We start from the raw sequence: 26,363 nt of genomic DNA, 5'->3' as shown, positions 1-26,363 counted from the left end.
GGTTGATTACGCGGGTATTAAGGAAGTTAAGTAAAAAGAAGTAAAAATATATTGAAAAGATAAATTTACATGGAGTTTGTAAAAAAATAGAGAGAGAAAGTAATAAAATAACATGAAAAATCAAATTTTTATATGGGGAAGCTAATTTTGCACAAATATTGTTGCAAATTGGTGGGTGTTTTAGTGCAAATGGGTCATTCTTTTTGAGACAAAGTTTTGGCCAAAAGGGTCGTTCTTTTTGGGACAGAGGGAGTAGTATATATAGATAGTCAAACTCACGTATTAGCATTTATGTTAAGTTTAATCGTATCGGTTATTATGAAATTGACAGAGTATTAATTAAGTCAAAGTGTGATATTTCAATTCAGGGTGGTTAAGTTCCAATCCCCTCCCAATTATTATTGCGGGGGATCGAACACGGGTCCTCCTTACCAAATGTAGTCCCAATCATCAGGCCCGTATTTGGGGCGGGGCAGGTGCGGCGCCTGCCAGGGTCCCAAAATTTGAGGCCCAAATAATACAATATGTTAAAAAGAAAATTAATACAGAATGCGTATTATAGGAAATTAGTCAAACCAATTGCATGCTTTATTAGTTATTCCCCTTGAAATTTCCACTAATCAGCTATAAATACTCCCCTTTGTGTTTTCTGATTTTTCATCTAGGATGCCTTTAAATAGGCTTCCAAAAGACGACTAAGAAAAGATAAATACAACATTATTTACTTTCTAAATACTAGAGATAATTACAAGAGTATAATAATCTCCAACACTTCCTTCCTTCCCAAATTAATTTTGGATTACAAGAGTATAACAACTTTACAGAAATATAAGAAGAGATAATAAAGTTGACTAAGTAAATTAAACTAATTAAGTTACTTAGACTTATCTCCAACACTTCCTTCCTTCCTTCCCAAATTAATTTTCAAAAAAATGATTTCCCCCATAAATATTTTCTCTACATACATTCAATTTATAATGGGTTAAAAAATTTTAAACCTAAATATTTTCCTATAAATTATACTCTTTCAATTGCTTTCACATACGAGTATCAATTTTTCTTATCAATATTTTATACGAGTATTTGTTTATGTTTTGTTTCACTGTTAAGTGTTAAGTCTTATTTTGGATTTTCATCCTTGAATTTTGAAGATGAATTATTGCTGTCAGTCATATGAGCCATTATCCTAAATTCATTTCTAAGTTGTAAGTTCATCAATGTACTTTTTTTTCCTGAAATTATAAGTAATTCTTTTATTACAAAATTATATTATTGAACTATTCAACTGTACATGAAAATTTTCTGAAATATTCAATTTTAGATTAAATTACACGAATTATGATTAATAAAAACATGGATAAACTTTTACTTTATAAATTAATTCAATAATTTGTTTTTTAATTTCATAAATTAACTAAATAATTCGTGTTTTAATGATTTTGCATCTAGGAAAGCTAGAAGAAAATGTTTGTAACTTTGTATAAGCGTTATAGTACAAATAAAATTTTATGCTTTAAATAAAGTGTTGTGTATTTTTATTTAATTGCATAACCAATTTTTTTTATAAAAAATATGCATTCTAATCTAATATTAGCCATTAGGGCTCATTTTTATGATTCGCCCCTAGGCCACCAAAATCTCATAAACGGGCCTGCCAATCACTACTACACCAACAACAAATTGGTTGATATAAGATATAAACTTTGGTTACGTTCACTTTCATTCAAGTGGTTGGACACTTGCGTAGTAGCAAGAACTATATTATGCTTGGAAAATGATTAGTTGGATTATTTTAACTAAATTAGGTAGCAAAAAAACAGCATAGGTTGCATGTACATTAGAAGATAATACAACATATGGGAATATAGCAAATCCAAAACAAATAAAACCAAAGACTTGTTCTTTTGTTTGTCTTGTTCATTTAAATATGACAATTTTTTTTAACATATGATAGGTCTCATTTGGTGTGACATTGATATTAATGCAAAGCAATGGGAGCCAAAACTAAGGCTTTTGCTTCTTTTGTTTTTTTGTAAAAACCATATTTCCAAGAACACTCTATTGATGGATTTAAAAATTGAATTATAAATATGTACTAATAAAATTTACAAAATTATGATTATACAATAAAAATTCAGCTATGTTATACACTACACCTATCTCATGTAAGAATTATTCTTGTAATATTTGACGCGAGTATTTCTTTTATTTTTTTTTTACCTTTTTGAATAATTTTTGTCAAAAAAAAGGGTGTTATGATATTGTTTTCTTGTACATTTTATATTCTAAAATCTTGAAGGCAATGGCTCACTTTTTAAGTAAAAGAAGTATATCTTGCAACAATAATATTCAGTTGTATGGCCATTCCAATTAAAAAAGGGTGAATAACTAATCGGTGAATTTCTCGAATATATGCAAAGGTAAATTTATTTAATATATCCTCTTTGATACCAGAATTTCAAAATATTTAAATAATTTTGCTGTTTCAAAAAAAAAAAAAAAAAAAATTTGCCCTTTTTTAATCAAATATTATTTAAAAGCTTTATTTGGAATGAAATTCTGTATACAAGTGTCATTTGACTGCATAAAGAACCAAATCATATCGCTTCAAAATCTTTAAAGCACACATGTTAACTTGGCTTGCAAAGATTGTGTATTTTTCTAGCAAGTTAACATAGTTTATTGCAAGACTGACACACAACACATGACTTTTTTTAAGATATAGGGTGACCTTTCATGTTAACCATAAATATAGAATGACTTTCATCGAGAAAATCATCTGTGTGACAATTTGTAAGATACATACGTGTGTGCATGCATGTACGTGTGTTGCACGGACATACAAGTAGGTTTATAGCAGAGATTGTTATATACACCCGGGGTATACAGTGGACCTAAGGAATTGTTTGCTCATTAAATCATCAAATTAGCAAAAAATATCCTTGGGTGCATCATACACTCGGGTGTATATAATTATTTTCAGGTTTATAGTGACACCAGGAATGCGTTCTTTAAGCAGCAGTTGCAGCTTTGTACAATTATCAATTGGGTAGTTCATCTTTGATATTTAGAGCTTGAAAATCGATTTTGTCTGTATGACAATACGAGTCATCTGCTATAAGAAACAGCTAACAGCAGCTGTAACCAAAACCTGATTGATAGAGGAGATTTGCATATGGACTTATGGAGAACAACTTCCTGTATTATTTTCTGGTAAAGAATTATCACAGTAGTTTTGAGTTTGATCTTATTTGACCATGAATTCCGTCATTATACCCTATTTAATGACTTTTGGTTCAATGAAAGTTGCATGAATTGAAAATTTTGATGAAATGAAGAGTCCAGATAACATAGGTTATAAATGTACATCCAAGTAAAGGAGCACATACTTTAAGCAAACATAGATGATGTGCTACAAGTGGCCTCCTGCATTCAGAAGAACAGAAGTGCAGAATGAACACAGTATACTGACTATAAGGACTTGAGCTGCTTGAACCAGGTTATACAATAACTTGCATTGATACAGAAAACAAATCGAGTCCATAGTGAAGTACAGACGAGTCTAAGTCCAGAAATGCCTGAATTATAGAACAGGACTACGCTAACTGATTCATCCCTGCAGGCTGGGACTGTACATTTAAGGACAGAAACAATACAGTAATAGAAACCACACTTGATTCTTAACTGAACTGGTGAATCAAATTATATGGGGGTTTAATGAGCAAAATTACTCTAACAATGAGGGAAAAGATCTTGTCCAAGTTGCATGATTATAACAGTAGTTACATATTAGTACTGAATTAGATTAAAGCTTGATATGAGGAAGAGCTTTGGAGCCGCAACTTCCATGTACACCATGATGCTTGAGATATTCAGCATGAGAGATTTCTTTGTATAAAGCAGGATTCTTATCAGACAGAAGTTCCTCTATTGGTCCATAATTCCGGTCTTTATTTCTGCCATTCGGATAGAAAAAACATGCTGCTGACAATCTGGGACCTTTCCGATTTGCTAGTACTCTATGTTCAGCACTCCTTAACAAATCATTGCTTATCAGCTACACAAAAAAACCAAAAGGCACAATTTAGTGTGTAAGATTGCAATTTGCAAACTGATCTTTAGTACGTCTTATCAATTTCAAGGCTTCGTAAAATCTGAACATGCATGCATATAGGCCATCTGAAATTAGATGTAAGGTGAAAAGAAAAAAGGCTTACCTGCAGCATATCACCTATTATAACAATAAGTGCTCCCTCCGTTGGTGGCACATGAATCCACTGATCCTGATGCAAGACTTGAAGTCCATCAATGTCGCCTTGTAATAAAATAGTAAGGAAATAAGGATCTGTATGCTCTGCTGTGCCTAGAGTCAAATGTGGCTCAGGGCAAGCCGGGTAATAGTGACCCACAACCTTTCGAGGTTCCATGCATTTCATTAGTTCAAGGTGGTCACACTCTAGCCCTAGAGCCTCAGAGAGCAACTTGCATAACCTGTCTTTTAGCTCAACAATGTGTTTGACATAATCAAACATAGGTTTCCTGCAGAATTCAGGAATACAGCACAGTGATTATAAAACCAAAATTAAATGACAACTTGAACGATTAATTTATAAAGTAGAAGATGAACTGAAAACTGAAACCTGCAAATAAGGGGTAAGGCTTCAAAATCTTCTGTCATGTTCTCAAACTGACAGGCAATTGTGTCTTTCCAAACTGCAGTTTTACGAGCTGGTTGGACAGTCGCATAATACCACACCTTCCTTGTGGAATCATGAGAATAGAAATCCTTTTTTAACTCATTTGATTGCTCATGAAATCCACTCACACTTTCTAGCATGCTCTTCATGACAGCTGAGGGAACTCCATGGTTTAAAACCTGAAACACGCCCCATGTCCTTGATGCTTGTAAAACTTCATTCACAATAGTCCTATGCCTATTACCTTCATATCCCTCGAGATTGATGACTGGAACTTGATTCTCGATACCATAAGAGCTCATTTGCTCCAAATAATTTACGTCTGCAGATGACAGAAAGATTCTAGGCACCTTAACAATACCGGAATCTACAAGTCCTTTTACTCCAGCTTTCGTAGAAACAAATTCACTAAATTCGCTCTCCAAATCACAATTCAACACATCTAATCCTACAGACTCTTTGCCATTAGCATTACACTCCATTTAAGCAGTGAGTGATTCAAAAGGTTCAGAGTTTGTGTTAAACTTTACAAGAAAATTACAGAATGCTCAAGTTCAGTAATCAATAATCCTTTTTACTCAAATTTGAGCATATTCTTTATCAATATATTATTAATAGAATCGATAAAATGTTAATTACAGATGCTTCAAAGCATAAAGCAAATTAGTTATTGCGATTTTTTAGGAAGATGAGACAAATACAGTATGTATGAAGATTTAGATTTTCCTGCACCAGATACTGTGTTTGTCCTTAGTAGGAGAAAATGCTAGTTTAATCTTCCCCATGGTAGCAGTTACAACTTACAAAAGATATATTTCTTTACTAATTAACTTTTGTATTTTCTAACAATGCATGCATGCTGTCAACAATTTTAATAATTTGTTATTGGTAAGAGTTTTACACTTCAAAACAAAAGCAAGAAATGACTTTCAGATTAAAAATTGAACAATTAGGCCTCACAGAGTTACTGATACATGTAAGTTTATGACCTCGACTAGAACATAATGTCACATTGATCTTGGCTTATATGTATCAAGACCTCGTAAAGTTGTAAATACTAGAAAACTGTATAAACAAAATAAGATGAATAGATCTCCAAGTATATTCTCTGTAGTCTGTATTGCCAAAATTGACCAGAAATTATATCCGAAATGTGAAACATATGTGACTATTTTATCAGGTCATTCGTGATAGCTCCATACTGTTTGAGGCTTGAGCAGCACATATCATCTTTACTATACGGAGACTATATATGAATATGAAGACAGTTACAAAAAGCTGGCTCAAAACAATATATACTCCTAGCAGAACCGACCATATAAGTGTACGTAGTAAACTACTGATCTGATACCTGCTTAGTGCTTAGGTATGAGAAATATTTAAGTCCTCTCCTGACTCCTGAATCAGTGATCATCCCTGCAGAATCCTGCTTTCTATAATTCTATCCCAGATAGCTGAAAAAAGAAATGGCAGAAATGCAAGAACATCTTAATCGATTAACAAGTGTCAGATAAAAGTTATGTTCTGTATAAAATCATAAAATGATCTTAGTTTTGCCTTAGATTATGCCCTGAAGCATAACAGAAGGTAAGCAAACTAGAGAGCTGAGTGAGGACTGCCTCCAGTACAGCAAAAACAGAAAGTAAGCAAACTGAATAGGAACGTGCCTAAAACAATAGTAATGCTTCTGAGCACACCAACTCATCAAAGCTAAGATCATCGACTACATCAAACCAGACTATAGCTTGTCTGAAATCATTTTGTGAGACATCTACAAGTTTCTGTAAGAATGCATGATTCATATCAGTATAATACAAAGGGCAACGTAAGCCATATAGTCGATAGTCATATAGATTATGAATAAATACAGTTGATATCAGTATATCAGTAGAGAAGATGGTGCATTATCACATTTCATGTTTGCAGCATTGAAGGCAAACCAGTGTCCGCAAAACAGAAATTATCAGCAGACTATTCTTTTCTAAAGCTCGGTATAGCTTGTGCAGTAGAGCAGTGGAGCCTGGAGTATCGGAGAGACAGAAATCAATTGCCATTGCTCCCACAGCCAGGACTGCTTGTGCATGAAACTGATGAAAGAACAACAACAGAATTCAAATCTCTCATTCTCGATAATAGAGAAGCAAAAGACATCATAATAACTGTCAAATACTTCATCTGTCAAAGAAAGGTCATGACTCAAAACTCTAACACATGACCGTCCAGAGTTTCAATGTTCAAATCCAAATTATTATCTAATCTGTCATTCTGTTGGATCAAGATTAACTTGAGTCTCAAACACGTTCCTGAGTTCGTTCTTAGTTTCTGATTCTTGTTCGTTAATTGTCCAGTAAATGTTTTTATCTAATGAATCAGTTATCAAACTAGTTGTTAAGTCGGACTAGTTCATGGTCCTTGCAGAATCCCCAAATTATTGCAGAACAAATGAATTGACTCCAAAATCAACATGGAGTGAATCAAAATCAAAGAAATTGTTTTAAGAAACATGGCAATTATGTACAATGAGCCATAAATTAACTCGTGTACTCGAAAACAACTAAGAATTTATAAATATCCATCATTGCTTATACCAGCTAATAAAAATTTAGCTGGAAGAAAATTACAATGACAAATTACAAAAATTCAATGTCGCACAAATATTGAGCTCAAACAGGAATTTAATTTCTATGTCAAGCCTTCGATATGTGCTTAATTAATTATAATTACCCAATAATCATTTCAAAATAAACAAAAAAAAAATCCCAAATATCAGAAAATTGAAAATTAAAGAATGATCAGACAGTACGAATACGTGAATACACCATCATTCCGGCGAATCAAACCAATAGGGAAATAATCACTCATCACCTCATTCTTTCATTTTCCATTAATTTTAATTTTATACATTTTTTTCAAAATCATTAATTAAAATAATAAAAATTAGTATAGTCGCCATTAAAAAGGGATTATCAAGCTATGAAATAAATAAATAAATAAATAAATAAGCAAGAAAATCCCAAAAATGGCGACCTTAAAAAATTTAGCATATCCTATGAGCTCCACAAGGTATTGAATAAATTTAACCAGTAAAGCACTCGAGTATGCATCATTCTAGAAGAAAAATAAATTGAAATATTGTAAATAGATAATTTCGAAATTGAAATTAAAAAATGAATTTGAAGGAGAGAAATTAGGATCAGATAGAGCTAATACAAAGTATCGCCATCATATAAGCGTATCATTCCAATAGGGAAAATTGCTCATCATTTCGTAATCTCAATCGCAATAAAATTAGAAAAAACTAGGATGAAATAAAGAAGAAACTTGAAGAAAACATTGAATTTGAGAAAGATGAACCAACGAATTATTGATTTATAAGCTGAATTTTGATTTTGCGGCGTCGTGAGCTTGAGAAGAACAATTGGGTTAAAGAACCCTAATTTCCAATAAACCCTAAATCTGGAGAATGTAATTGAGGTAGTAGAATTTATAGGAGGAAGTTTAAGCAAAATTTTGTGGGTTTTGCTGAAATGAATATCTGAAATGAGCAAGAAGCGGCCCGCGAGCAGTCCAAGCTAATATTGGGCTTAGATCGAATACAATCATAAGTTGTTGATAGTTTAGGTTAAATCACCAAAAATTTTACTACCTCCGCTTCTTATTACTCGCAACAAATTCCTTTTTAGGAAGGTTCACATTACTCGCAACAACTTACTTTCTTTCCTTTTATGGTAGGTTTTTTCTTATAAATTTACCATTTCACCCTTACTTATTTTATAACTCACAACATTACTACTCCTAATCTAATTTTGTTTAATTTAACTCAACTTACTTAACTTAACAATTCCCACCAAATTTAACCCCATTCTTTTAAATTAACCCACAACCAAACTACCTTCAATGAATCTGCATTCAATTGAGGATGAAGGTGGTTGAAGGCATTGAATGGGGGTTCTTCAATTTTCCAGAAAAATCCCCCCCCCAATGAACCGTATTCGTTCATATTCTCTCTCTCTCTATCTCTCTCTATCTCCCTCTCTCTCTCTTCCTCTCTCTCATCACTCGTCTTCCTCCTTTGTCTTCACTCTCTGGTTTTACTCCTTCTCTCTCTTCATTTCCTTCTCTTTGCATCCCTAATCCTTTGTTTTGACCTTCAAAAATGGGTTCTTCGACTTCTGAGTCCCCAGATCTACGCTGCAACGAGTCCCTTTCTTCAAACAGCAAAGGTTCTTCTCCTGCTCCTGGTGTCACACGATACATTCCTCGGAGAGGATGTGGGATGCTCAAGCCTGTTCGCCGTGCTTCTATAATTGCTAGACGAAGGATTCGAGGAGCCAAGCTTGTTGAGTACATTTCTAGTGATGACGAGGAGGACAAACCTAAGCCTTCTGCATCAAAAGCCCCTTCTCCCAGTGTTCCGGTGATAGATCTGGTTGATTCACCCCCTAAAAGGCACCGTCCCTTGGTTGCGGCACTTCCTACCCCTACTGATGTGGCTCCTGATGCTAGATCTGAGACTGGAGAGTTTAGATCTGTGGAGCTGACTACTGAGGAGGTCCTTAGGCCACCTCCATCCCATCCTATGATGGGTAGGTCTGGGGCTGGGCCTAGTTCCGGGGTCAAGAGGGTCAGATCTGGGCTTCCAGAAGGACAGGATCCAGATGATGTGTACACGGCCTACCTCCAGATCTACTATCCTGAGTACCACCCCCCCCCCAAACTAATAGGGCAGCGTAAATTCTAAAACCCTAATTTTTGTTTATTAAGTTTTTAGCATGATGTTGTTGAGACTGAGTCCCCTGATGGTGCTATGTTTGTTTTTCATGTATGACTGAGTCCTTGGGTTTGTGTTGCATGTATTACTTGTTTCTTTGTGGTGAGTTACAGTACTGGGATGCATTATGCTGCTATGGTGTTTGTGTGCTTTGTTGCTGTGAGTTTTGGCATTGTGAATGAGTTGTTGCTTTAAATTGTAGTTGCTGCATTTCATTGATTCTGCTGCCTCTGTTTTCCTGCCTCTGTTTTACTAGTTATTGCACTGTCTTTGTGGGTTGATTTTGGTGTCCCTTACATTGAGTACATGAGTCCCAAAAATAAAGGCCCTATAATGCAATGAGTCCCCCCACATACAGTGCAATTCATTTTTTTAAATCCATATGATGAAGGGACTCAACTGAGAGCTAGTTGATAGATGTGGAAGCTCTAGTGACTTCTCTTAGAGGTTGCTGTTGAGGTACCCATTATCTACTATGCTTTGATGACATAAAATCCTATCTGATGGACTTTAAACAAAAGTATTCTTGATTTTCATCATTACAAATGGTCTTTGTTACTTACAAAAGTTTACTTTGATCAAGTTTTCCTAAGTACAAGACTGCCATTAAATATGGACTTGCTATTTACCAAAATACACATAACCAAAACTTAAACTAAAACCAAAAAAACAAAGTTTAGGGATGAGTGGTTATGTGTGGCAGTCTTTGTGTCCCAAAAGCTGGAGTCCCCTATTGCTTAATCTACATCCACTTCCATGTTAGCTTCTTGTTGATGGTTACTGTTTGTTTGAACTTCAATTGTGTTCAAGTAGTTAACTACACTGTTTAGAAGATCCCTGTCCACCTCTAACAAGTCTTAGGTAGCTGTGCAGGCCACTTTTCATACAATGCTGGCAGTACATGATTGAGTAACATTTCCCTTATAGCATCTCTGTTGACAGACTGTATTGCCTTTGTTTCCAATGTGCCTTTGTCCCTATTTTTGCTCTTCTTCTTTGCCATCTCATATTTCACAAAAGGGAATTACCCATATTTCCCATCATGTACCATATTCTTGTGTTCATCATATAAAGGCTTTCCAACCATGCCCATGAACATTGCCTTGAGTTTGAATCTCTTTGACTGTTGTGCTCTATAAGGGTTCTCTTCATTAGGCAGCAAGTAAAATGTTCTGGTTTCAGGATTCAAAAAAAACCATTTCTCATCTATGTGAATTGTGTATTGCATGTCAATGAAAGTAGGGTCCCCTAAGGATGGAGCAGGGTTCACCCAGCTTAGAACCCACTTCATTCTGGCAACTTTGTGATTTTCTGACAGTGTTGGATGATTGTTTGTTGTATGTGTTCTAAGCCTACCCTTTTTCCTTAATCTATGAATGGTTGAAGGGGACACATGAAGGGCAGCTGCATAGCTCCTTTCAGTGATCCTCTTATATAGAGGCACTGAAGTTAACCATTCATCAGTGTATTCTTTTGGTTTTGGCCCACAAGCACCTGTTTTTTTTTTGTTCTAACATCAATGACATTTCCTTCAAGCAAGTGTCTTTTAATTACCTGGAACCACCTGGTTGTAGTGGATCTGTGAACATTGTGTTTTTTTGCTAAGTTGGACAAAAATCCCTTTGGCAAAGAGTCCCCTTCCATGTTCAGCATAATTTCATCAACTAGATGCCTCTTTTCAACCACAGTCATTTCTCTGCTTGCTCTTTGAATTACTTGTGCTTCTTGTTGATGTGCATCATGTTCTTCACCATCCTCTTCCTGTGCATCATCATCATCTGCATCATATGCATTGTCTTCACTGGAGTTGTTGCCTTGTTGCTGTTGTGAATCTGCTTCTCAGTAGAAGTATTCATGGAGTCCCTCATTGTAAAAATCTGTCTGCTGCTTTTCTTGTGCATAAAGATGATGCATGTAAAAGAAATCATCATCAAAGAAATCATCCATGAGTCCTTTTTTTTAGATTAGGTGAAGGTGATGATATGGCGGCTGTGGCTTTTTTTTGCGGTCTTTAATGGAGCCTGATTTCTGTACATATGATGCTGCTGATGGAATTAACACAGCTTTTGGAAATTAGGATTAATTTGATTATGTAGGAAGATGTAATTTGTAGGGCTGCCTGTATTTTGCTAACTAATTGTTGGTGTTTTAACTGTACTGTGATACTGAAATTATCCCCCTCCCCAACCCACTTATCCCATTCTCAAAACAGTTTACAAAAAAAAAAATGGGGTAAGTTGGATGGGAGACCTCTTTATAATGAGGTCTTTTTGTTTGAAATCAATGACAAATTTGAATTTGGGGAAAAGTTTGAATTTTCGTGGAAAGGGGAAGGAGGGAAAAATAAGGAGCCAAAAAATTTGGAGCCTTTTGGAATATATCAGAAAAAAAGAGTGGGAAATCCCCGCTCTAAAAGATTCCCTCCCTCACTTTCTCTCTCCTGCACATGGACCACTTCCCTTTCCCTCCCTTTTAACTCCACTAATATTTTACCCCTCCCCTTAATTAATCCCCCTTCAATCTTTTGCCTCGGCCTCCGCAAAGTTGTACTTTGTTGCGAGTATTGTGAAGCGGAGGTAGTATTTTTTTTTTTTTTTTTTTTTTTGATACAAAGTTAAATCTCCAATATTAATTGATGATGCAAATTTTAAGCTCAACATAATTGTTTTAGTGAAAAATAAATAAATAAATAAATTTAATCGTAAAATTACATGAATATACAACTTGCTAGTACTTTGTATACGGGTGTAGGGGTGATTTTTTTTACTCATTTTATATTTTTTCTGTGTGTATATAAAGAAATTGTAAAGTATAAAAAGTATTTGGTGGTATAGTGTGTGTCCAAAATTAAAAATCAAACTCCGTAATGTTTAACACTAGTCATCTCTTTGTGCCTCATTAAGTCATTATATCCATACACACACAATTGTTCCTTTTTTTTTTTTTACAATACCTTAATTTGATAAGGAGTAATATTAAAGATTAACCCTATCATGTCTCATGAAATTTCCACCCAACATAAACTTTTGTCTTGCCCATAGTATAGTCATCCAAATGATTAGTGCAATTAAAAAAAAAAAAAAAAAAAAAAAAAAAAAAGACATTTATGGTTGGTCGGTTGCAAATAAATACAATTATATCCTCAAATAGCATGGATAATAGCCTTTAATTTTGGATTTTTTTGGCCTTTTATCGTCCCGAAATAAAAATTGTTGAGATATTTACCATGGTCCCTAATACCCTCTGGGAGTCCTATTGAGTGTGTGAAACCATCTAATTTGCCTTAAAACGGTCAATTTACCAGTTCGCAACTTGCTCCGATTTCGTGAACTCAAGCCTACCACGGACATTTATGACAACATATCATGGTCATATATGGTTCCAAACGACATTATATGACCTTGAGATGTATCCCCTAGGTTATCAACACTTTACGCCTCCAGGCCCCGTAACCTACAAAATTCCTCAAAAATCGTGGATAATAGCCTTCAATTTTGGAATTTTTTGACCTTTTTTTCACCCGAAAATAAAAATTGTTGAGATGTTTATTATGGCCTCTAATACCTTCCGGGAGTCCATTTGTGTGGGTGGAACCATCCAACTTACCTTAAAATGGTCAATTTTCCAGTTTGCAACTTGCATCGATTTCGTGAACTCAAGCCTACCACGGACATTTATGACAGCATATTATGGTCATATATGGTTCCAAACGGCATTATATGAACCTACGATGTAACCTTTGGGTCTCGACACTTTTTGCCACCGGGCCCCGCAACCAATTCCACAAAAAGCGTGGATAATAGCCTTCAATTTTGGAATTTTTTGACCTTTTTACGTTCGGAAATAAAAATTGATGAGATGTTTACCATGGACCCTTATACCCTCAGGGAGTCCAAATGGGTAGGTGAAACCTTCCAATTTTCCTTAAAACAGTAAATTTACTACTAGTAGTTCGCAATTTGCACCGATTTTGTGAACTCAAACCTACCACGGACATTTATGGCAACATATAATGGTCATATATGGTTCCAAACGGCATTATATGACCCTGAGATGTATCCTCTTGGGTATCAACGCTTTTCGCCTCTGGCCCCCGTAACCTTCAATTTGGAATTTTTTTGATCTTTTTTCGCCCGGAAAAAAAATTGCTGAGATATTAACTATAGTCCCTTATACCCTCGGGATTCCAATTGGGTGGTTGGAACCATTTAATTTTCCTTATAAGGTCAATTTACCAGTTCACAACTTGAGTAGCCTACAACGGACATTTTTGACAACATATAATGGTCATATACGGTTCCAAACGACATTATATGGCCCTAAGATGTATTCCCTAGGTTATCAACACTTTTCGCCTCCGGGCCCCATAATTTTCAAAATTCCTCAAAAAGCGTGGATAGTAGCCTTCAATTTTGGAAAATTTTGCCTTTTTTCACCCGAACTAAAAATTTGCTGAGATATTTACCATGGTCCCCAATATCCTTCGGGAGTCCAATTGGGTGGTGGAACCATCCTATTTGCCTTAAAACGGTCAATTTACCAGTTCGCAACTTCCGCCAATTTCGTGAACTTATGCCGGTCACAGACATTTATGACAACATATTCTGGTCATATATGGTTCCAAACGGCATTATATGACCCTAAGATGTGTCCCCTAGTGTCTCAACACTTTTCGCCACCGGACCCCGCAACCTCAAAAATTTCTCAAAAAGCGTGGATAATAATCTTCAATTTTGGAATTTTTTGACCTTTTTTCACCAGAAAATAAAAATTCCCGAGTTGTTTATCAAGGGCCCGAATACCTTCCGAGAGTCCATTTGGGTGGGTGAAATCATCCAATTTGCCTTTAAGCATCCAATTTAACCATTTTCTAGCAAGCCTCTTGTATTGGCTATAAGTTTCCACGGGGTCTTTACGTAGTCAAATAATGGTCATATATGGGTCAAAAAAAATATTATATGACCCCATGATGCATCCTGTAGTGTTCCGTGAAATTCCGACACCGGGTCCCAACACCTCATAAATTGCTCCGATTTCATGTATTAGCCTTCATATTTGGCTTTCTTATATCATTTTTTTCACCCGGCGAGATTATGCATCCAAGTATTTCCATGGGTTCCCTAAAAACCTTGGGAGTTATATATAGTGCCCGGAACCATCTTATTCATCCTTAATCATCGTGTTTTAAGTGCTTTGGAGTCTTAATTGGTGCCCGGGATCAAGTATGCCTTGTCCTTGGGTGCACATGTCTTGTGCACATCCCGCACAGCCATTTGTACCATCCAACATTTTAACAATTAGGTTTTATTACTTGTCTTAACCCTGTATTTAGCATTTTATAGCATACGAGATGCATTGCTGATGAGCCTATTTTATATACATTTTTATTCCCTGTCCCACGTTCATTATTGTGTTTATTTAAGCTCTACGAAGCTATTTTTATTACTAATATATATTTCTTAGTGTTTTAACTTGTTGTTTATGTTGCCAAAAACTCATGTTTTTTTTTATTGACTGCCTTTAGAATGTTGAGTTTGACATAATTGAACAATTTTATTTAAAGAAATCATAGCTTGTCAAAAACTCCCTCTTGTTCCTTGATTTTGCTCCACTTTCATTTTTGGGTTGTCTATTTTATTTTGCTGCCATGGAGAGAGTACTTGTCAATAAAACTACTTGTAGTGATGCTTGTTTAATTGAGATAATTATATGCCACACAGGTTGGGCCTCTACCAAATTGGTAGAGGCCCAACTTGTGCTCTCTAACTATGGCTTTGGGTTAGTCATCTTAAAATTCAAAATTCCCTCTAAAAAAATGCTTCAATTTAGGATTAAAAGTCCAACAGCACAACAGCAGACCTTGATTACCAATTTGTTCAAACTACAGTCATTTATCAAGATGGGTTACTCGTTAATAATCTACTAATATGTCAATTGTTGTGCTTAAATCGATCATTGTCATTTATCTTCAATGCCAGAAAGTTTAGGTGGTGTAGGTTTCGGAATTTAAAGATACGATTATGTCCAAGCACAGCCATCCCAAAGTGAACTCTCAAATAACAGAACAGGTGCGACCCAAACCCGTATTTACATGATAATCAACCAATTTACAACATTTAAAAGTCAAAAGAATTTAGAGGGAGGGAAAATAATGATAAAATTTGCGTCATTTGATATTTTGTAGGAGATTATCTAAAGCTATGTAAACAAACCAGCTCAAGAAACCCCAATCAAGGACTCAAATCTCGCACAAGCGATGGGCTCAACAGGGGTATTATAGTCTTTTCACCTGCTCAGCCTTCAACTATGTGCCACCATCATTTTTATTAAGAAATCCAATATTCAACCATCAACAAATTACTGTAATTTTCATCAATATTAAAAAAAAATTGTAATAAAAAAAGGGAGAACGATCAGAGTACGAATACGTGATTTCGCCATCATTCCGGCGATCAAACCTTGAAATTTCAAGGATTTTATGATTAAATTCATCAAATCGATCTCTTTTTAACGTTTCAAATTCGATTTTAAATTTTTATAAAATAAAAACAAAGGAGATAGAAAGTAAGAAGATCAGATAGAGCTAATACATTGTTGCCATCATATCGGCGAATCAAACCAATAGGGAAACATAGTTCATTCATCATTTCCATTTACTCTCCAATTCATTTTCAAAATTCAAATCAAAGAAATAAAAAAAATCACAAATTTGAAAAATTAAGACAATGAAGTAGAGGAGATGAGAGAGAAAGTATCGAAAATGGGGTTAGATAAGCTGAGCTTGTGGTGCTGCTGTTGCGGAAGTAAGATGAGGTTGGTGCAGATAGAACCCTAATTATTTGACTGGGGATTTTATAGAAGATGATTGATTGATGGAGGCTGGATTTTAGAATCCAATTAGGGCATATGGATGTCATGTGATTTCAAGCCCAAATCATAGGCCCAAAACATATTTGGAGGAGGAACCCTACTTTCTTCCAAGTTGTGAACATTTTTTACATGATGAAGTATTTTGCAATTGAGAAATTATAATAATCATTTATAAAAATGTTGATTAAATCATAGACTTATCCACCAAGTATATGTGAGTTAAGAGTACAATTAGGTACTCAATTCTTGCTTTTTTCACCTTTTAGGTACTCAATTTTTTTTTACTTTGCTTTTGGGTACTCAAAGTGTTTTTCAGGTGAACTAACTCACCTTTAACTCATCACTAACCATACCTAATTAAAAAATTAATTATTTTAAATTAAAATAATAATAATAAATGCATTAAATTGACAAAGAAACTAGCCGTTATTTTCTGTATTTATAAGGCCATGAACCTGGCAGAATCACCATTGTTGCTCAACAAAATTCATCCAAAACCATTTGTCCCTGATTCAATTTCAAAAAAAAAAAAACACCAAAAACAAGAAGTAATAATCTGTAGCAGTATACCCAGCAACAAAATTCATCAAGTCTGGTACTTCGCAACAAAATTCATCAACAAAATTATCTGCAATGTTTTTCCCAGATTTTGAAGAAAAATAATAATAAAAAAATCACAAAAACAAAAGCTGCTGCTGCTTCCCCTATTGCGGGTACTTCAAGTCTGCTCCATTCTTCGCTAAACATGAAGATTTACCATATTTTGAAGTTAGCCACTTCAAATACACAACAAAAACACACACAGCACCATCAATCACACATACACAATTTCACCAAAACCTCCCCTGTTTTAGTGCGAAAAACATAAAAACTAATCCAACCCTTGCGCAATGTAAACAAGATAAAATCCACATTCAACAATAACACAAGCTTAATCCAACAACAAACAACAACAAAGCAACAAATTTAACACAAAAAACACAACCATTCGCCATCATCAATCAGTTAAAAAAAACCCCCGAAATTTCGAAAACCCTAAGTCGAAACAAACATCAACAATTGGGCAAAAAATCCAAAATTTATATCAAAATAACAACTAAAACTAAGAGAAATTGAGCTTACCTAAAAAAAATGGCGGCTAAAGGTGTAGTTTTCCCTAGAATCGAGCCCAAAGTGCGCGTTCTTCTTCGACAGTGACGCAACTTCGTTTTCCCGATTTGAAAAGAATAAAGGGGGAATAAAGGAAAAAGAAAGGGAAAGAAATGGGTGTGACCCGTGTTTTATTCGGGTGGGGCCCACATGCTCTTAACCAAAGGTACTCAATTATTTAACCCAAGGTATTGAATTCTTTGGATGATTTAATTTTTTTGGCCGGAATTATTAACTCAGTACCCAAAAGCAAAGTAAAAATAATTGAGTACCTAAACAGTGAAAAAAGGAAGAATTGAGTACCCACTTTTATGCTTAACTCAGTATATGTGGTCATCTAGAATTTAATGTGTTGGTGCGGCGATAACACCAGAATGACCCTTTTTTTTTTCAATAGAAGTACCTTATATTTTAAATAGATAATTGTAACAGCCTAATTGATAAAAGAGGTTTGGTAAAACTGTTAGAAATGTGTAGTGTTGAGATGAAACGGGATAATTAGTGGAGGACAGTTGTATTGCCTGCATTAGAATGCATTAATTTTACAATAATGAGACATAATTATAAGCGGTTGTTCCAACGAGCTTTGATGACCATTAAGACCATAAGGGTGTGTTTTATTCATTACAATTTTCACTTGTTTAAAAAAAAATGTTTCGTTTAAGCGAGGTAGTGTTTTAGTTTACTGCTATTTAAATTATTTCAAGTGTATATTACTAGAGGTGTGTTTAGTTTCAATTTACAAATAAAATAAGGGAAATTTGAGTTTTATTCACATTTTTTAAAAAATTCTGCAAAGATACATTCAAGAAAACAAGTTCAAATGATTGGAAATTAGGTTAGTAAATGATCCTTCATTATCCTTGCCAAAATTAGATTGGATTAGTAAAATTCAAATCAAACCAATTCAAATGTTCTTATTCACAAAAGTCTTTAGTTTTGCATCAATTAATTAATTTAGGGTTCGTTTGGTATTGCTGTGATTTTCGTATTTTGGTTTTCAAAATCACATGATATATGTTATATAATGAATACAAAAATTAGTAAACCTGTTTAAAATCATGATAATTTTGAAAACTGACAACAGATATGTGAAACTTTTTTTTTTAAAATAAACAGGAAACAAAAAAATAATGCCAAATAAGCCTTTAATTAGTATTTAGTACATTTGTATTGGCTTTTAAGCTAACTGTTTGACCAAAATAAAAAATTGAGTGGTTAATTCAATCAATCGTTAGTCTGTTAGCCTTTTAGCTATGAACTAATAAGTTGTAAACTTGTAACTAAGCAAAATATCCTTTAACATCACAAAATAAAGATCATAGTTCAATAAATTAACCAACCAAAAATTCACTGAAACCAAAACATTCCATACACAAAAATGTGAAAGACAAACCGGATCAACTTATAATTTCAGGCGAAAAGAACGCACCCTTAACAACGCTTCAATCCATTTTACTCCAAACTCAATCTAGGCCCAAAAAAATGAACAATGACGCCCAAATCCTCGGTGTTGACAGTTGACACAACACAACCCAAAGCGGCACCGCAGCGCCTTTTCTCCTCTTCGCGTATCTTCTTCTGTTAGTCGAACACGCATCAACTCCATCACAAACTCTACTCCTCCCAACTTTCACACTTCTTAACCTCTTCCCCATTTTTCTCTAACTAACCTCCTTTCTCTCTCCTCATCTTCTCCCAACAATGGCGACTTCTTCACTGCGTCGTCTTTTACATCATCTAGGTAATTTTTCTTCTTCATTTGATGAATTTATTAACTATCATTTCCATGTGATTTTCGCCGTTTTTATAAATTGTACTTTGTTGCTAATTTTGTATAATCTTATACTAATTGTTGTTGAGAAATTTCCTAATTCGAATCCTAATTTTGTAGGATTTGAGTAATTAGTTGAAACTTTGTGGTTTTAATGAATAGTGTAAGTGTACAAGTTTATACTGTACTTAATTTGAATAATATTTATTAATGTATTGTGTTGAATCACTTCTTTGGAAATTTGGATAAATTTGAGTAAGTTTGAAGTTTTTGATCAAACGGTCGCAATTTCTTGTCGGTAAAATCTTTTTGCTGTCGTATAGATGGCTGTTTTCAGTAGTAAATTAGCTAAAGTAAAAATGTGGATACCTTTAGGTTGTGGAATAAGTAGACAAGCACATAAACGATTATGAACGAACTGTTTGTGAGCCTAAATGAGTCAAACACCTTGTTGATCCGATCGAGTTGAGGTTGTTTATTGAATGAACACGGAAATACGTTCGGGTTTAATTGTTTGCATAACGAACAAACTTACGCCGTATTTGTTTATGAGATGTTCTTGGCTCATTGACATGCCTAATAAACTACTAAACTTGGTTATGGACTTATGGTCTATTATTGCAATGAGAGGTGAAATCTTGAGCTTATTGTGACATCTATAACTTAACTTAGAGAAGTTTCTTCTCTAGTTAATGTATTAGAGTGTACAATTGTATCACATTTGGAGATTTAAGTGAATGCCTTGACTCGTAGGCGTAGGTCTAATTGTTTATAATTTGCTCCATTTTGATGTTGGCCTATTGTCCGTTTGGATCTATTCTAGTTTTTTTTTTGTACTTTGGTTCCAACTATGGATGAGAAGTCAATTTGCCTACTTTTTAAACCTAAATATTGAAAAACTGTAGTTCATATCCTTTGTCGATCATAGAATCACTCTATGAATAGGTCATGTCCTTTTTTTTTCCTGCTCGGTTTATATATGAAGTGCTGTGCTAACATCAGTTGCCAATCATAGTTGATGAGCATAAAGTTAGTTTTGTGCTCCAGTATATGTTTCTTTGGGCTGAACGGGTTGAGCTATTTAAATATATAGGGGTTTTTGTTACCTCGAACAATAAGCATCAGCTGGATGCTTAGTAATGCAGCTTCTTTTGTTGCTTTGCGGTTCTATTTCATGATCACCCTTACTCAGTTCATTTTGCTACTCTGTTTTTGCTTCTTTTTGTTACATCAGTTTGCAAACCTTTCTATCTTGATGCCATTTTGCTCGTGACCTTTTTTTTTTTTTTTTTTTTTTTTTTTTTTTTTTAATGCTGAAGCACTTATGCATGTTTTTGCCCATCTTTTTGTTCTACTTTCTTCTATTATATATGATAGTAATATTCAATCACATCTGTAGATAAGCACATGGTAAAGAAACATGAATCATATGGAATGCTCGTATATGGCGCTCTTACCAGGTTTCGATCACTATCTTCAAAGTCTGAAAGCAAAGGTTCATATGAGACGTCCAAGAGGTCTGAGCTCATTGATAACACAGATTATGATCGCACACTTGGAAAGTATAGCTCTGATGATGATGAAGTGAATGATAATACACGAAAGTCAGAACTTGCATGGCTTACGAAGGCACTTGAACCTGCACTACAGCTTTGTAGGTGGGTTTTCCCAGGTCCGATAATTTGCTAATGTTGTAGTTCATACACAAGGCTTTATATCAAAACAAAATATAATAAATGTTTTGGTAAATGGTTTTCTAAGTGCACCATAAAGTTTTTAGTCATGTAAGGGACTTTTAGCTTTAGAATTTAGATCGAGGGTTTAATTGGAACAGTTTCCTTTGAATTGTATGGATGTGATTGCATATAATCCAGTTCTCTACCTCGTTGGGTTGAGACATTTTTAAAGGCATTGGGGGTGGTGGTGTCATAGTTTTCCATATAAGGCCTTATTTATGCTTTCTTTGAGAGTAGTTAATTCTGTCATGGTGACCTTGCTTAATTTGCATGATTCTTGTGTCAATTCTTTAACCATTCCAGCTAAACCAGTTTCCTATCGACAAGCTTTAAATGCTTGCAGTCTTTGTCTTTCCATTACTAACATAATTGGATAGATTGTTTTCTTAATCATTCCTAAAAAAAAAAAATAATAATAAAAAACCTTGCCAGGTCTTGAGAGGTCCTTTTTGAAGATGATGTATTTTGTTCTCTTTCTCTCTGTATAATTCTATTTTTTGCTACTTTCATTTATCACTCAATAATGTTACATTTTTTATATCTTATGTATTGCCTTTGAATCACTGGTAAGTGTTGAATGACAAAATGGCTGCATCATTAACTTTTATTTGTTGTAAATTATTGGGAAAGTTTAAAAAGATATTTTGTTTGTTTGGAGTCTCCTTTGAAGTTTTTGTTTCATTCTTTCAGTTGGTAACTGGGGAAGTTGTTTTACGTAGCAGGAAATGGTTCTGATAGTAAGCCTCCACCTAGTAGCCGTTCAATCGCCGAAATTGTTGCTAGTATCCAGAGAAGTAAGACTGGATTACAAGACTGGAGCCTCTCTGATCTCACAATTGGACTGTACCTTGTTTATCTTCGTCAAGCATCTGCAGCTCCACTTGTAGATATCAAGGGTGTTCAAATCACCTCAGAATCCACGGTAAATTTCAGAAATAATGTTGTAATGAAAACTTTAAATATGTTTACCTACCAATATCTTAGTTGCTGCAGGATTCTCACTATGTCTTGTTTTTGTAGTTTTTTATTTAGACTATTGATTCTTCCTTCTTTTGATGCCTATGTGAATTAGGTACAAGATCTTATATATCACTTGGAATTAGCCAGAGGATCATATAGGGACACCCCTGCAGGCCTCGCCAGGCAAAGCATGCTTCGAGAAAGCAACATCCTGAAATTCATCAGTAATTCCAGCGTGATGAGACCTGGCTATTACATCGGTATTGATCCTCGCAGAAAACTTGTCATTCTTGGCATCCGTGGAACTCATACAGTATATGACCTTGTAACTGATATTGTGTCAACAAGTGATGGAGATGTCACCTTCGAAGGCTATTCAACCCACTTTGGTACTGCTGAGGCTGCTCGCTGGTTTCTGAATCATGAGATGGGAACGATAAAGAAGTGCTTGCATAAACATGAGGTTGTGAAGCTTTTTATGTAACTCAATTTGATATTTGTTTCCTCTTTCAGCTTTCATTTACATACCTGTATACATTTTACTTGTCTTTTTCAAGGCTGCTTTATTAGTATGGCCTAATTTATTCACAGGGTTTTAGGTTACGGTTGGTGGGGCATTCTCTTGGAGCTTCTACAGCCTCTTTATTGGCAATGATGCTTCGTCAAAAATCAGCCACAGAGCTGGGATTTGATCCCAGTACTGTAACTGCTGTTGGAATTGCTACTCCTCCTTGTGTGTCCAAAGAACTCGCTGAAAGCTGTTGTGATTATGTCAGCACGGTTGTGATGCAGGTAGGCATGTATGAGGATGTATGTTGAGTTCTGGGACTATTAGGAGAGAACTTTATCTCACCTATGCATGTGTGGTCAGTAGTCACTACTTTTTGAGTAATATATGTTATATCTTCATGCAGGACGATGTTGTTCCTAGGCTAAGTGTCGCTTCTTTGGCAAGACTGAGGAATGAAATCATTCAAACTGACTGGTATGGTACTTCCCCCTCATCATTCAGTTATTCCGACCTAAAATCTCTAAGATTGCAATTTAAGAAGCAGGAAAGGAGTTTTACCATGCATCATGTTGTTTGGAGGAAACTTTGTCTCTCCTGTTTGTGTACTTGCTACTCCATTCTAGGTTATGGTCTTATGTATGTCCAAGTTTTTGTTCTGTTCTGCCCGGTGCTTCTTTTCCTTGCAAGGTTAAAAATGTCTATGTTAATTTGTTTGATTTTTATATCTATTTCAGTGTGCTTCTATACTTATATAGTTTTTGTTGTAACTAAAATAATTGTAATGTTGTTGTTTCTGTTGTAGTTACTATGTTTCTCAAAAGAAATAGGAAAGACTTCTGTATAAAAGTAGTTTCCTATACTTTTCTTCACTATTTTATTTTGAGAACATATTTGGGTGATCTTAACAACCTTGCCTTTTAGTTGAGACTAAATGGGGGTAACTGATAAAACTGCATTCATTTGGACCTCCTTTGACCTTGCCTATGGGCCAATGGTGAAATCCGTTCTGAAATGTTGTTGCTGTTGCTAGGAACCTCTGCTGTACATTAGCTAATAGTTTTTCCTCTTGGGGGCGGGGGTGGGGTTACTGCTTGTAGAATTTGTGAATAGATAGTTGACTTCCATGCTTAGGTAGTGGACAATGTCATCATACTAGTGCAAATCTGACAAGTGATTATGTATTATAATATGTTGTAATATAAACGATTTTTTTTTTTTTTGTCTGCTACTTTGTCCTTGCCAACTTTTATAAAATCATAATGCGATTATGATTTCTATTATATCTCCCGATCTTCTGTAGGATGAGTGTCTTGAAGAAGGAAGATTATAAAAGTGTGATGGAATTTTTCACAAATGCAAAACAGGTCATGTCTTCTGTACAAGATGTAGCTCGGAAAGTGGCTGACTATGCAAATTTTAGAAGCATGACCAACAAGTCTGGTATGACCCTATGTCCTTGTAAATGTACCAATTGGAAACAAATATTGTTTCAAATATCAGTCTAAAAATTGACTTGTAGTTTTGTATTGATTATGCATATCTTGTGTCTAGCGGTAAATATTTTGACAAATGCATTATGACTAGTTATTATAGTTACTATGATCTCATATTCCCATGGTTTTTAATTTTTTATATTCTTTGGAGGGTTTGCATATTAAGATTAGATGATACTGAGTAACATCGATAAACTTTGTTGTAGATTTTGTGTAAATTGGTAATACAGTGGAAAGGGTTTTTGATGGAAGTCTTTAACCCCACACTTGACAGGGAAAGAGTGTTGCTGATTACTCCGTATTACTTTAAAGCTTGGTATTAGTTGATGGATAAAAGGATTAGTTATGCAATGTATGTGTATACTTCACTACTGAACATTTGGTATTCATAATTTCCACTCCCACTCATTTCTGAAGTTGGTAAAAGTGGCCTCTAGAAAAACAATTAGATTGTAGTTACTTTGGACATTCATATTGGACAATTTGCGTGAAATAGCACATATCCTCAAATTACATCAGTACCTTGTGCCATCTTGGCTGTCATTATTACATTTTTGATGCCTGCTCCAGAAATGAGAGGAAGAGGGTGGTATGGCCTTGTAATACTTTCTGTATTGAAGGCAAACGAAAATTTGTATTAAGGAAATCTTCTTATTATAGGGTCATTCTTTGATATATATTTTTAATTGTTATTCTTTCTATTCTCTTGGTGCTTTTGCCATAGGTTTTGTAAAAAGTGGCCTAGAAACTGGTTTGCATTATTCAAATGATTTAGTTGATTCACCTTTTGGGTTAGGGCCGGACTGCCTTTTATTTTTTTTATGATAACTTTTTCATCATGTCGGCTCCGTTTGGTTTGACTTAAAACATTTTCTATGAAAAATAAAATTTCATGGAAAATAAATTTTCAAGGAAAACCACAATTGCAAATTAGTTTCCTTACAAGAAAAGTTCTAAAAAAAAAGAAAATATATGAATGGAATGGTGAGGATAGATGAGAGGAAAGTAAAGAGGAGGTAACAGGTAAGGCAGGAGGAATATGTGGCTTCCTTTCTTTTGTAAAGGAAATTGTTTTCCACCATTGAGACTTGAGAGTGCAATGTTCCACCATTAGGAAAATTGTTTTTCGCCCCTTCACAAACCAAACAAAGGAAAATAAGGAAGATGGGAAAATCATTTTCCATGAAAACATTGTACATGAAACCAAACTGTTAGAGACATGATTACTTATTATTTTGGATAATTTTCATCTACAACTTATTTTGGATATATAGATTACTTCTTATTTTGGATATAGATTACTTCTTATTTTGGATAGTTTGTCAGAATATAGATTACACACCAAACATTGTGCATGAAACCAAACACACCCTTCATTGCATATAGATTACTTCGTATTTTGAATAGTTTTCATCTAAAAATTGACTGCATACCCAGTACGCTATCTGAGTGATGAACGTATAAAAAGTACAAACATCATACTAGGGCATTTATATGATAATTGTAAATTGTTGCCTTGACTGACAGGTATATTGACAAGTGAGGATTCGCTTGCTGGAGCCAGTGGTCCCCCAATCTCCAAGCCAACTGCTGTTATCAGGGACAAAGCTGTTATCAGGGACAAAGAAAATGCTGCTTTGATGCATGAAGAATTGTTTGTCCCAGGAACTGTTTACTATCTAAAAAGAAATACTGATGCCCAAACGAGTAGCAGCAACGGAAGCAAAGAGAAAGAGTACTTCACACTCTGGAAGTGGCATCCTGGGCAGCATTTCCAGGAAATTTTACTCTCGAACAATTTAATTTCTGATCACAAATGCGAAAGCCACTATTATGCTCTCAGAGATGTAATCAAAGGCTTGCCTGGATCATCCAGTGATGAAGGTATTTTTTGACAACTTAATCCTGGGTATATTAATGGTTCATGCCTTGTGTAAATAGTTGTAGCAATTGTATGAGATCCAATAATTATCAATTTTGGGGAACTTTGTTGATAAATGATTATCATACCTTGTGATCAAATTTTGATTTTTTGCTGCCAGTGGCATAAATAGGATTGTTATTCAGATGTAAGAATAATGCCACTATGCCCTTGTGTAAAGGCTTGTTATTTCATCCTAAATTAGGAAGTAAAGACTTGATAGATGTAAGGTTGCGTACATTTAGACCTTATGTTGGTTTTACTAACTAGAAAAAGTCCGGCGGGTTTGCTGGAAATAGTTTAAGGACTGGTTTCCCAAATATAGATAGGTGGTTCCATCCAGTTTTCTTGTCTTTTCTACTAGTACTCCAGCTTTGCTGCTTGCCTTTATTGTGGTTTAAAGTAGTGCACTAAACTATTCTTACAGTAATTCTGCCTTTTTAGCCTTTCACATTTACAACCGACCTTTCCTCAAAATGTT

General features: G+C 34.8%; 2 protein-coding genes, 3 non-coding genes and 1 pseudogene across 6 annotated transcripts; 1 reads left to right on the top strand and 5 right to left on the bottom strand.

Moving 5' to 3' along the window:
- Positions 1-3,795: 3,795 nt before the first annotated feature.
- On the bottom strand, positions 3,796-5,179 carry LOC145597246 (1-aminocyclopropane-1-carboxylate oxidase homolog 1 pseudogene; annotated as a pseudogene). Its single transcript, XR_014103309.1, has 3 exons — positions 4,641-5,179; positions 4,218-4,539; positions 3,796-4,057 (listed from the first exon to the last, which is right to left on the bottom strand). The product of XR_014103309.1 is annotated as a 1-aminocyclopropane-1-carboxylate oxidase homolog 1 pseudogene (transcript).
- A 2,304-nt stretch (positions 5,180-7,483) lies between these two features.
- LOC145599969 (small nucleolar RNA Z102/R77) lies at positions 7,484-7,569 on the bottom strand. The gene has a single exon (XR_014104209.1). It is a non-coding gene; the product is annotated as a small nucleolar RNA Z102/R77 (small nucleolar RNA).
- Positions 7,570-7,884: 315 nt separating this feature from the next.
- On the bottom strand, positions 7,885-7,968 carry LOC145599971 (small nucleolar RNA Z102/R77). Its single transcript, XR_014104211.1, has one exon. It is a non-coding gene; the product is annotated as a small nucleolar RNA Z102/R77 (small nucleolar RNA).
- Positions 7,969-10,492: 2,524 nt separating this feature from the next.
- On the bottom strand, positions 10,493-19,096 carry LOC145597245 (uncharacterized). Its single transcript, XM_081653391.1, has 3 exons — positions 18,979-19,096; positions 11,023-11,300; positions 10,493-10,978 (listed from the first exon to the last, which is right to left on the bottom strand). The coding sequence occupies exons 1-3, from the start codon at positions 19,094-19,096 to the stop codon at positions 10,493-10,495; spliced, it is 882 nt and encodes a 293-aa protein (XP_081509517.1).
- On the bottom strand, positions 16,036-16,122 carry LOC145599968 (small nucleolar RNA Z102/R77). Its single transcript, XR_014104208.1, has one exon. It is a non-coding gene; the product is annotated as a small nucleolar RNA Z102/R77 (small nucleolar RNA).
- On the top strand, positions 18,980-26,138 carry LOC145598957 (uncharacterized). The gene is made up of 8 exons (XM_081655355.1): positions 18,980-19,231; positions 20,661-20,933; positions 21,720-21,919; positions 22,070-22,420; positions 22,549-22,749; positions 22,872-22,942; positions 23,769-23,908; positions 25,489-26,138. Exons 1-8 carry the CDS (start codon positions 19,192-19,194, stop codon positions 25,854-25,856), a joined length of 1,644 nt encoding a protein of 547 aa, XP_081511481.1. The 5' UTR covers positions 18,980-19,191; the 3' UTR covers positions 25,857-26,138.
- Positions 26,139-26,363: the final 225 nt, after the last annotated feature.

This window comes from Chenopodium album, chromosome 20 (genome assembly GCF_948465745.1).
Source record: "Chenopodium album chromosome 20, dcCheAlbu1.1, whole genome shotgun sequence".
Lineage (NCBI taxonomy): Eukaryota > Viridiplantae > Streptophyta > Magnoliopsida > Caryophyllales > Amaranthaceae > Chenopodium > Chenopodium album.
The sequence above is the reverse complement of the archived record's forward strand: the minus strand, read 5'-3'. Positions and strand labels throughout refer to the sequence as shown.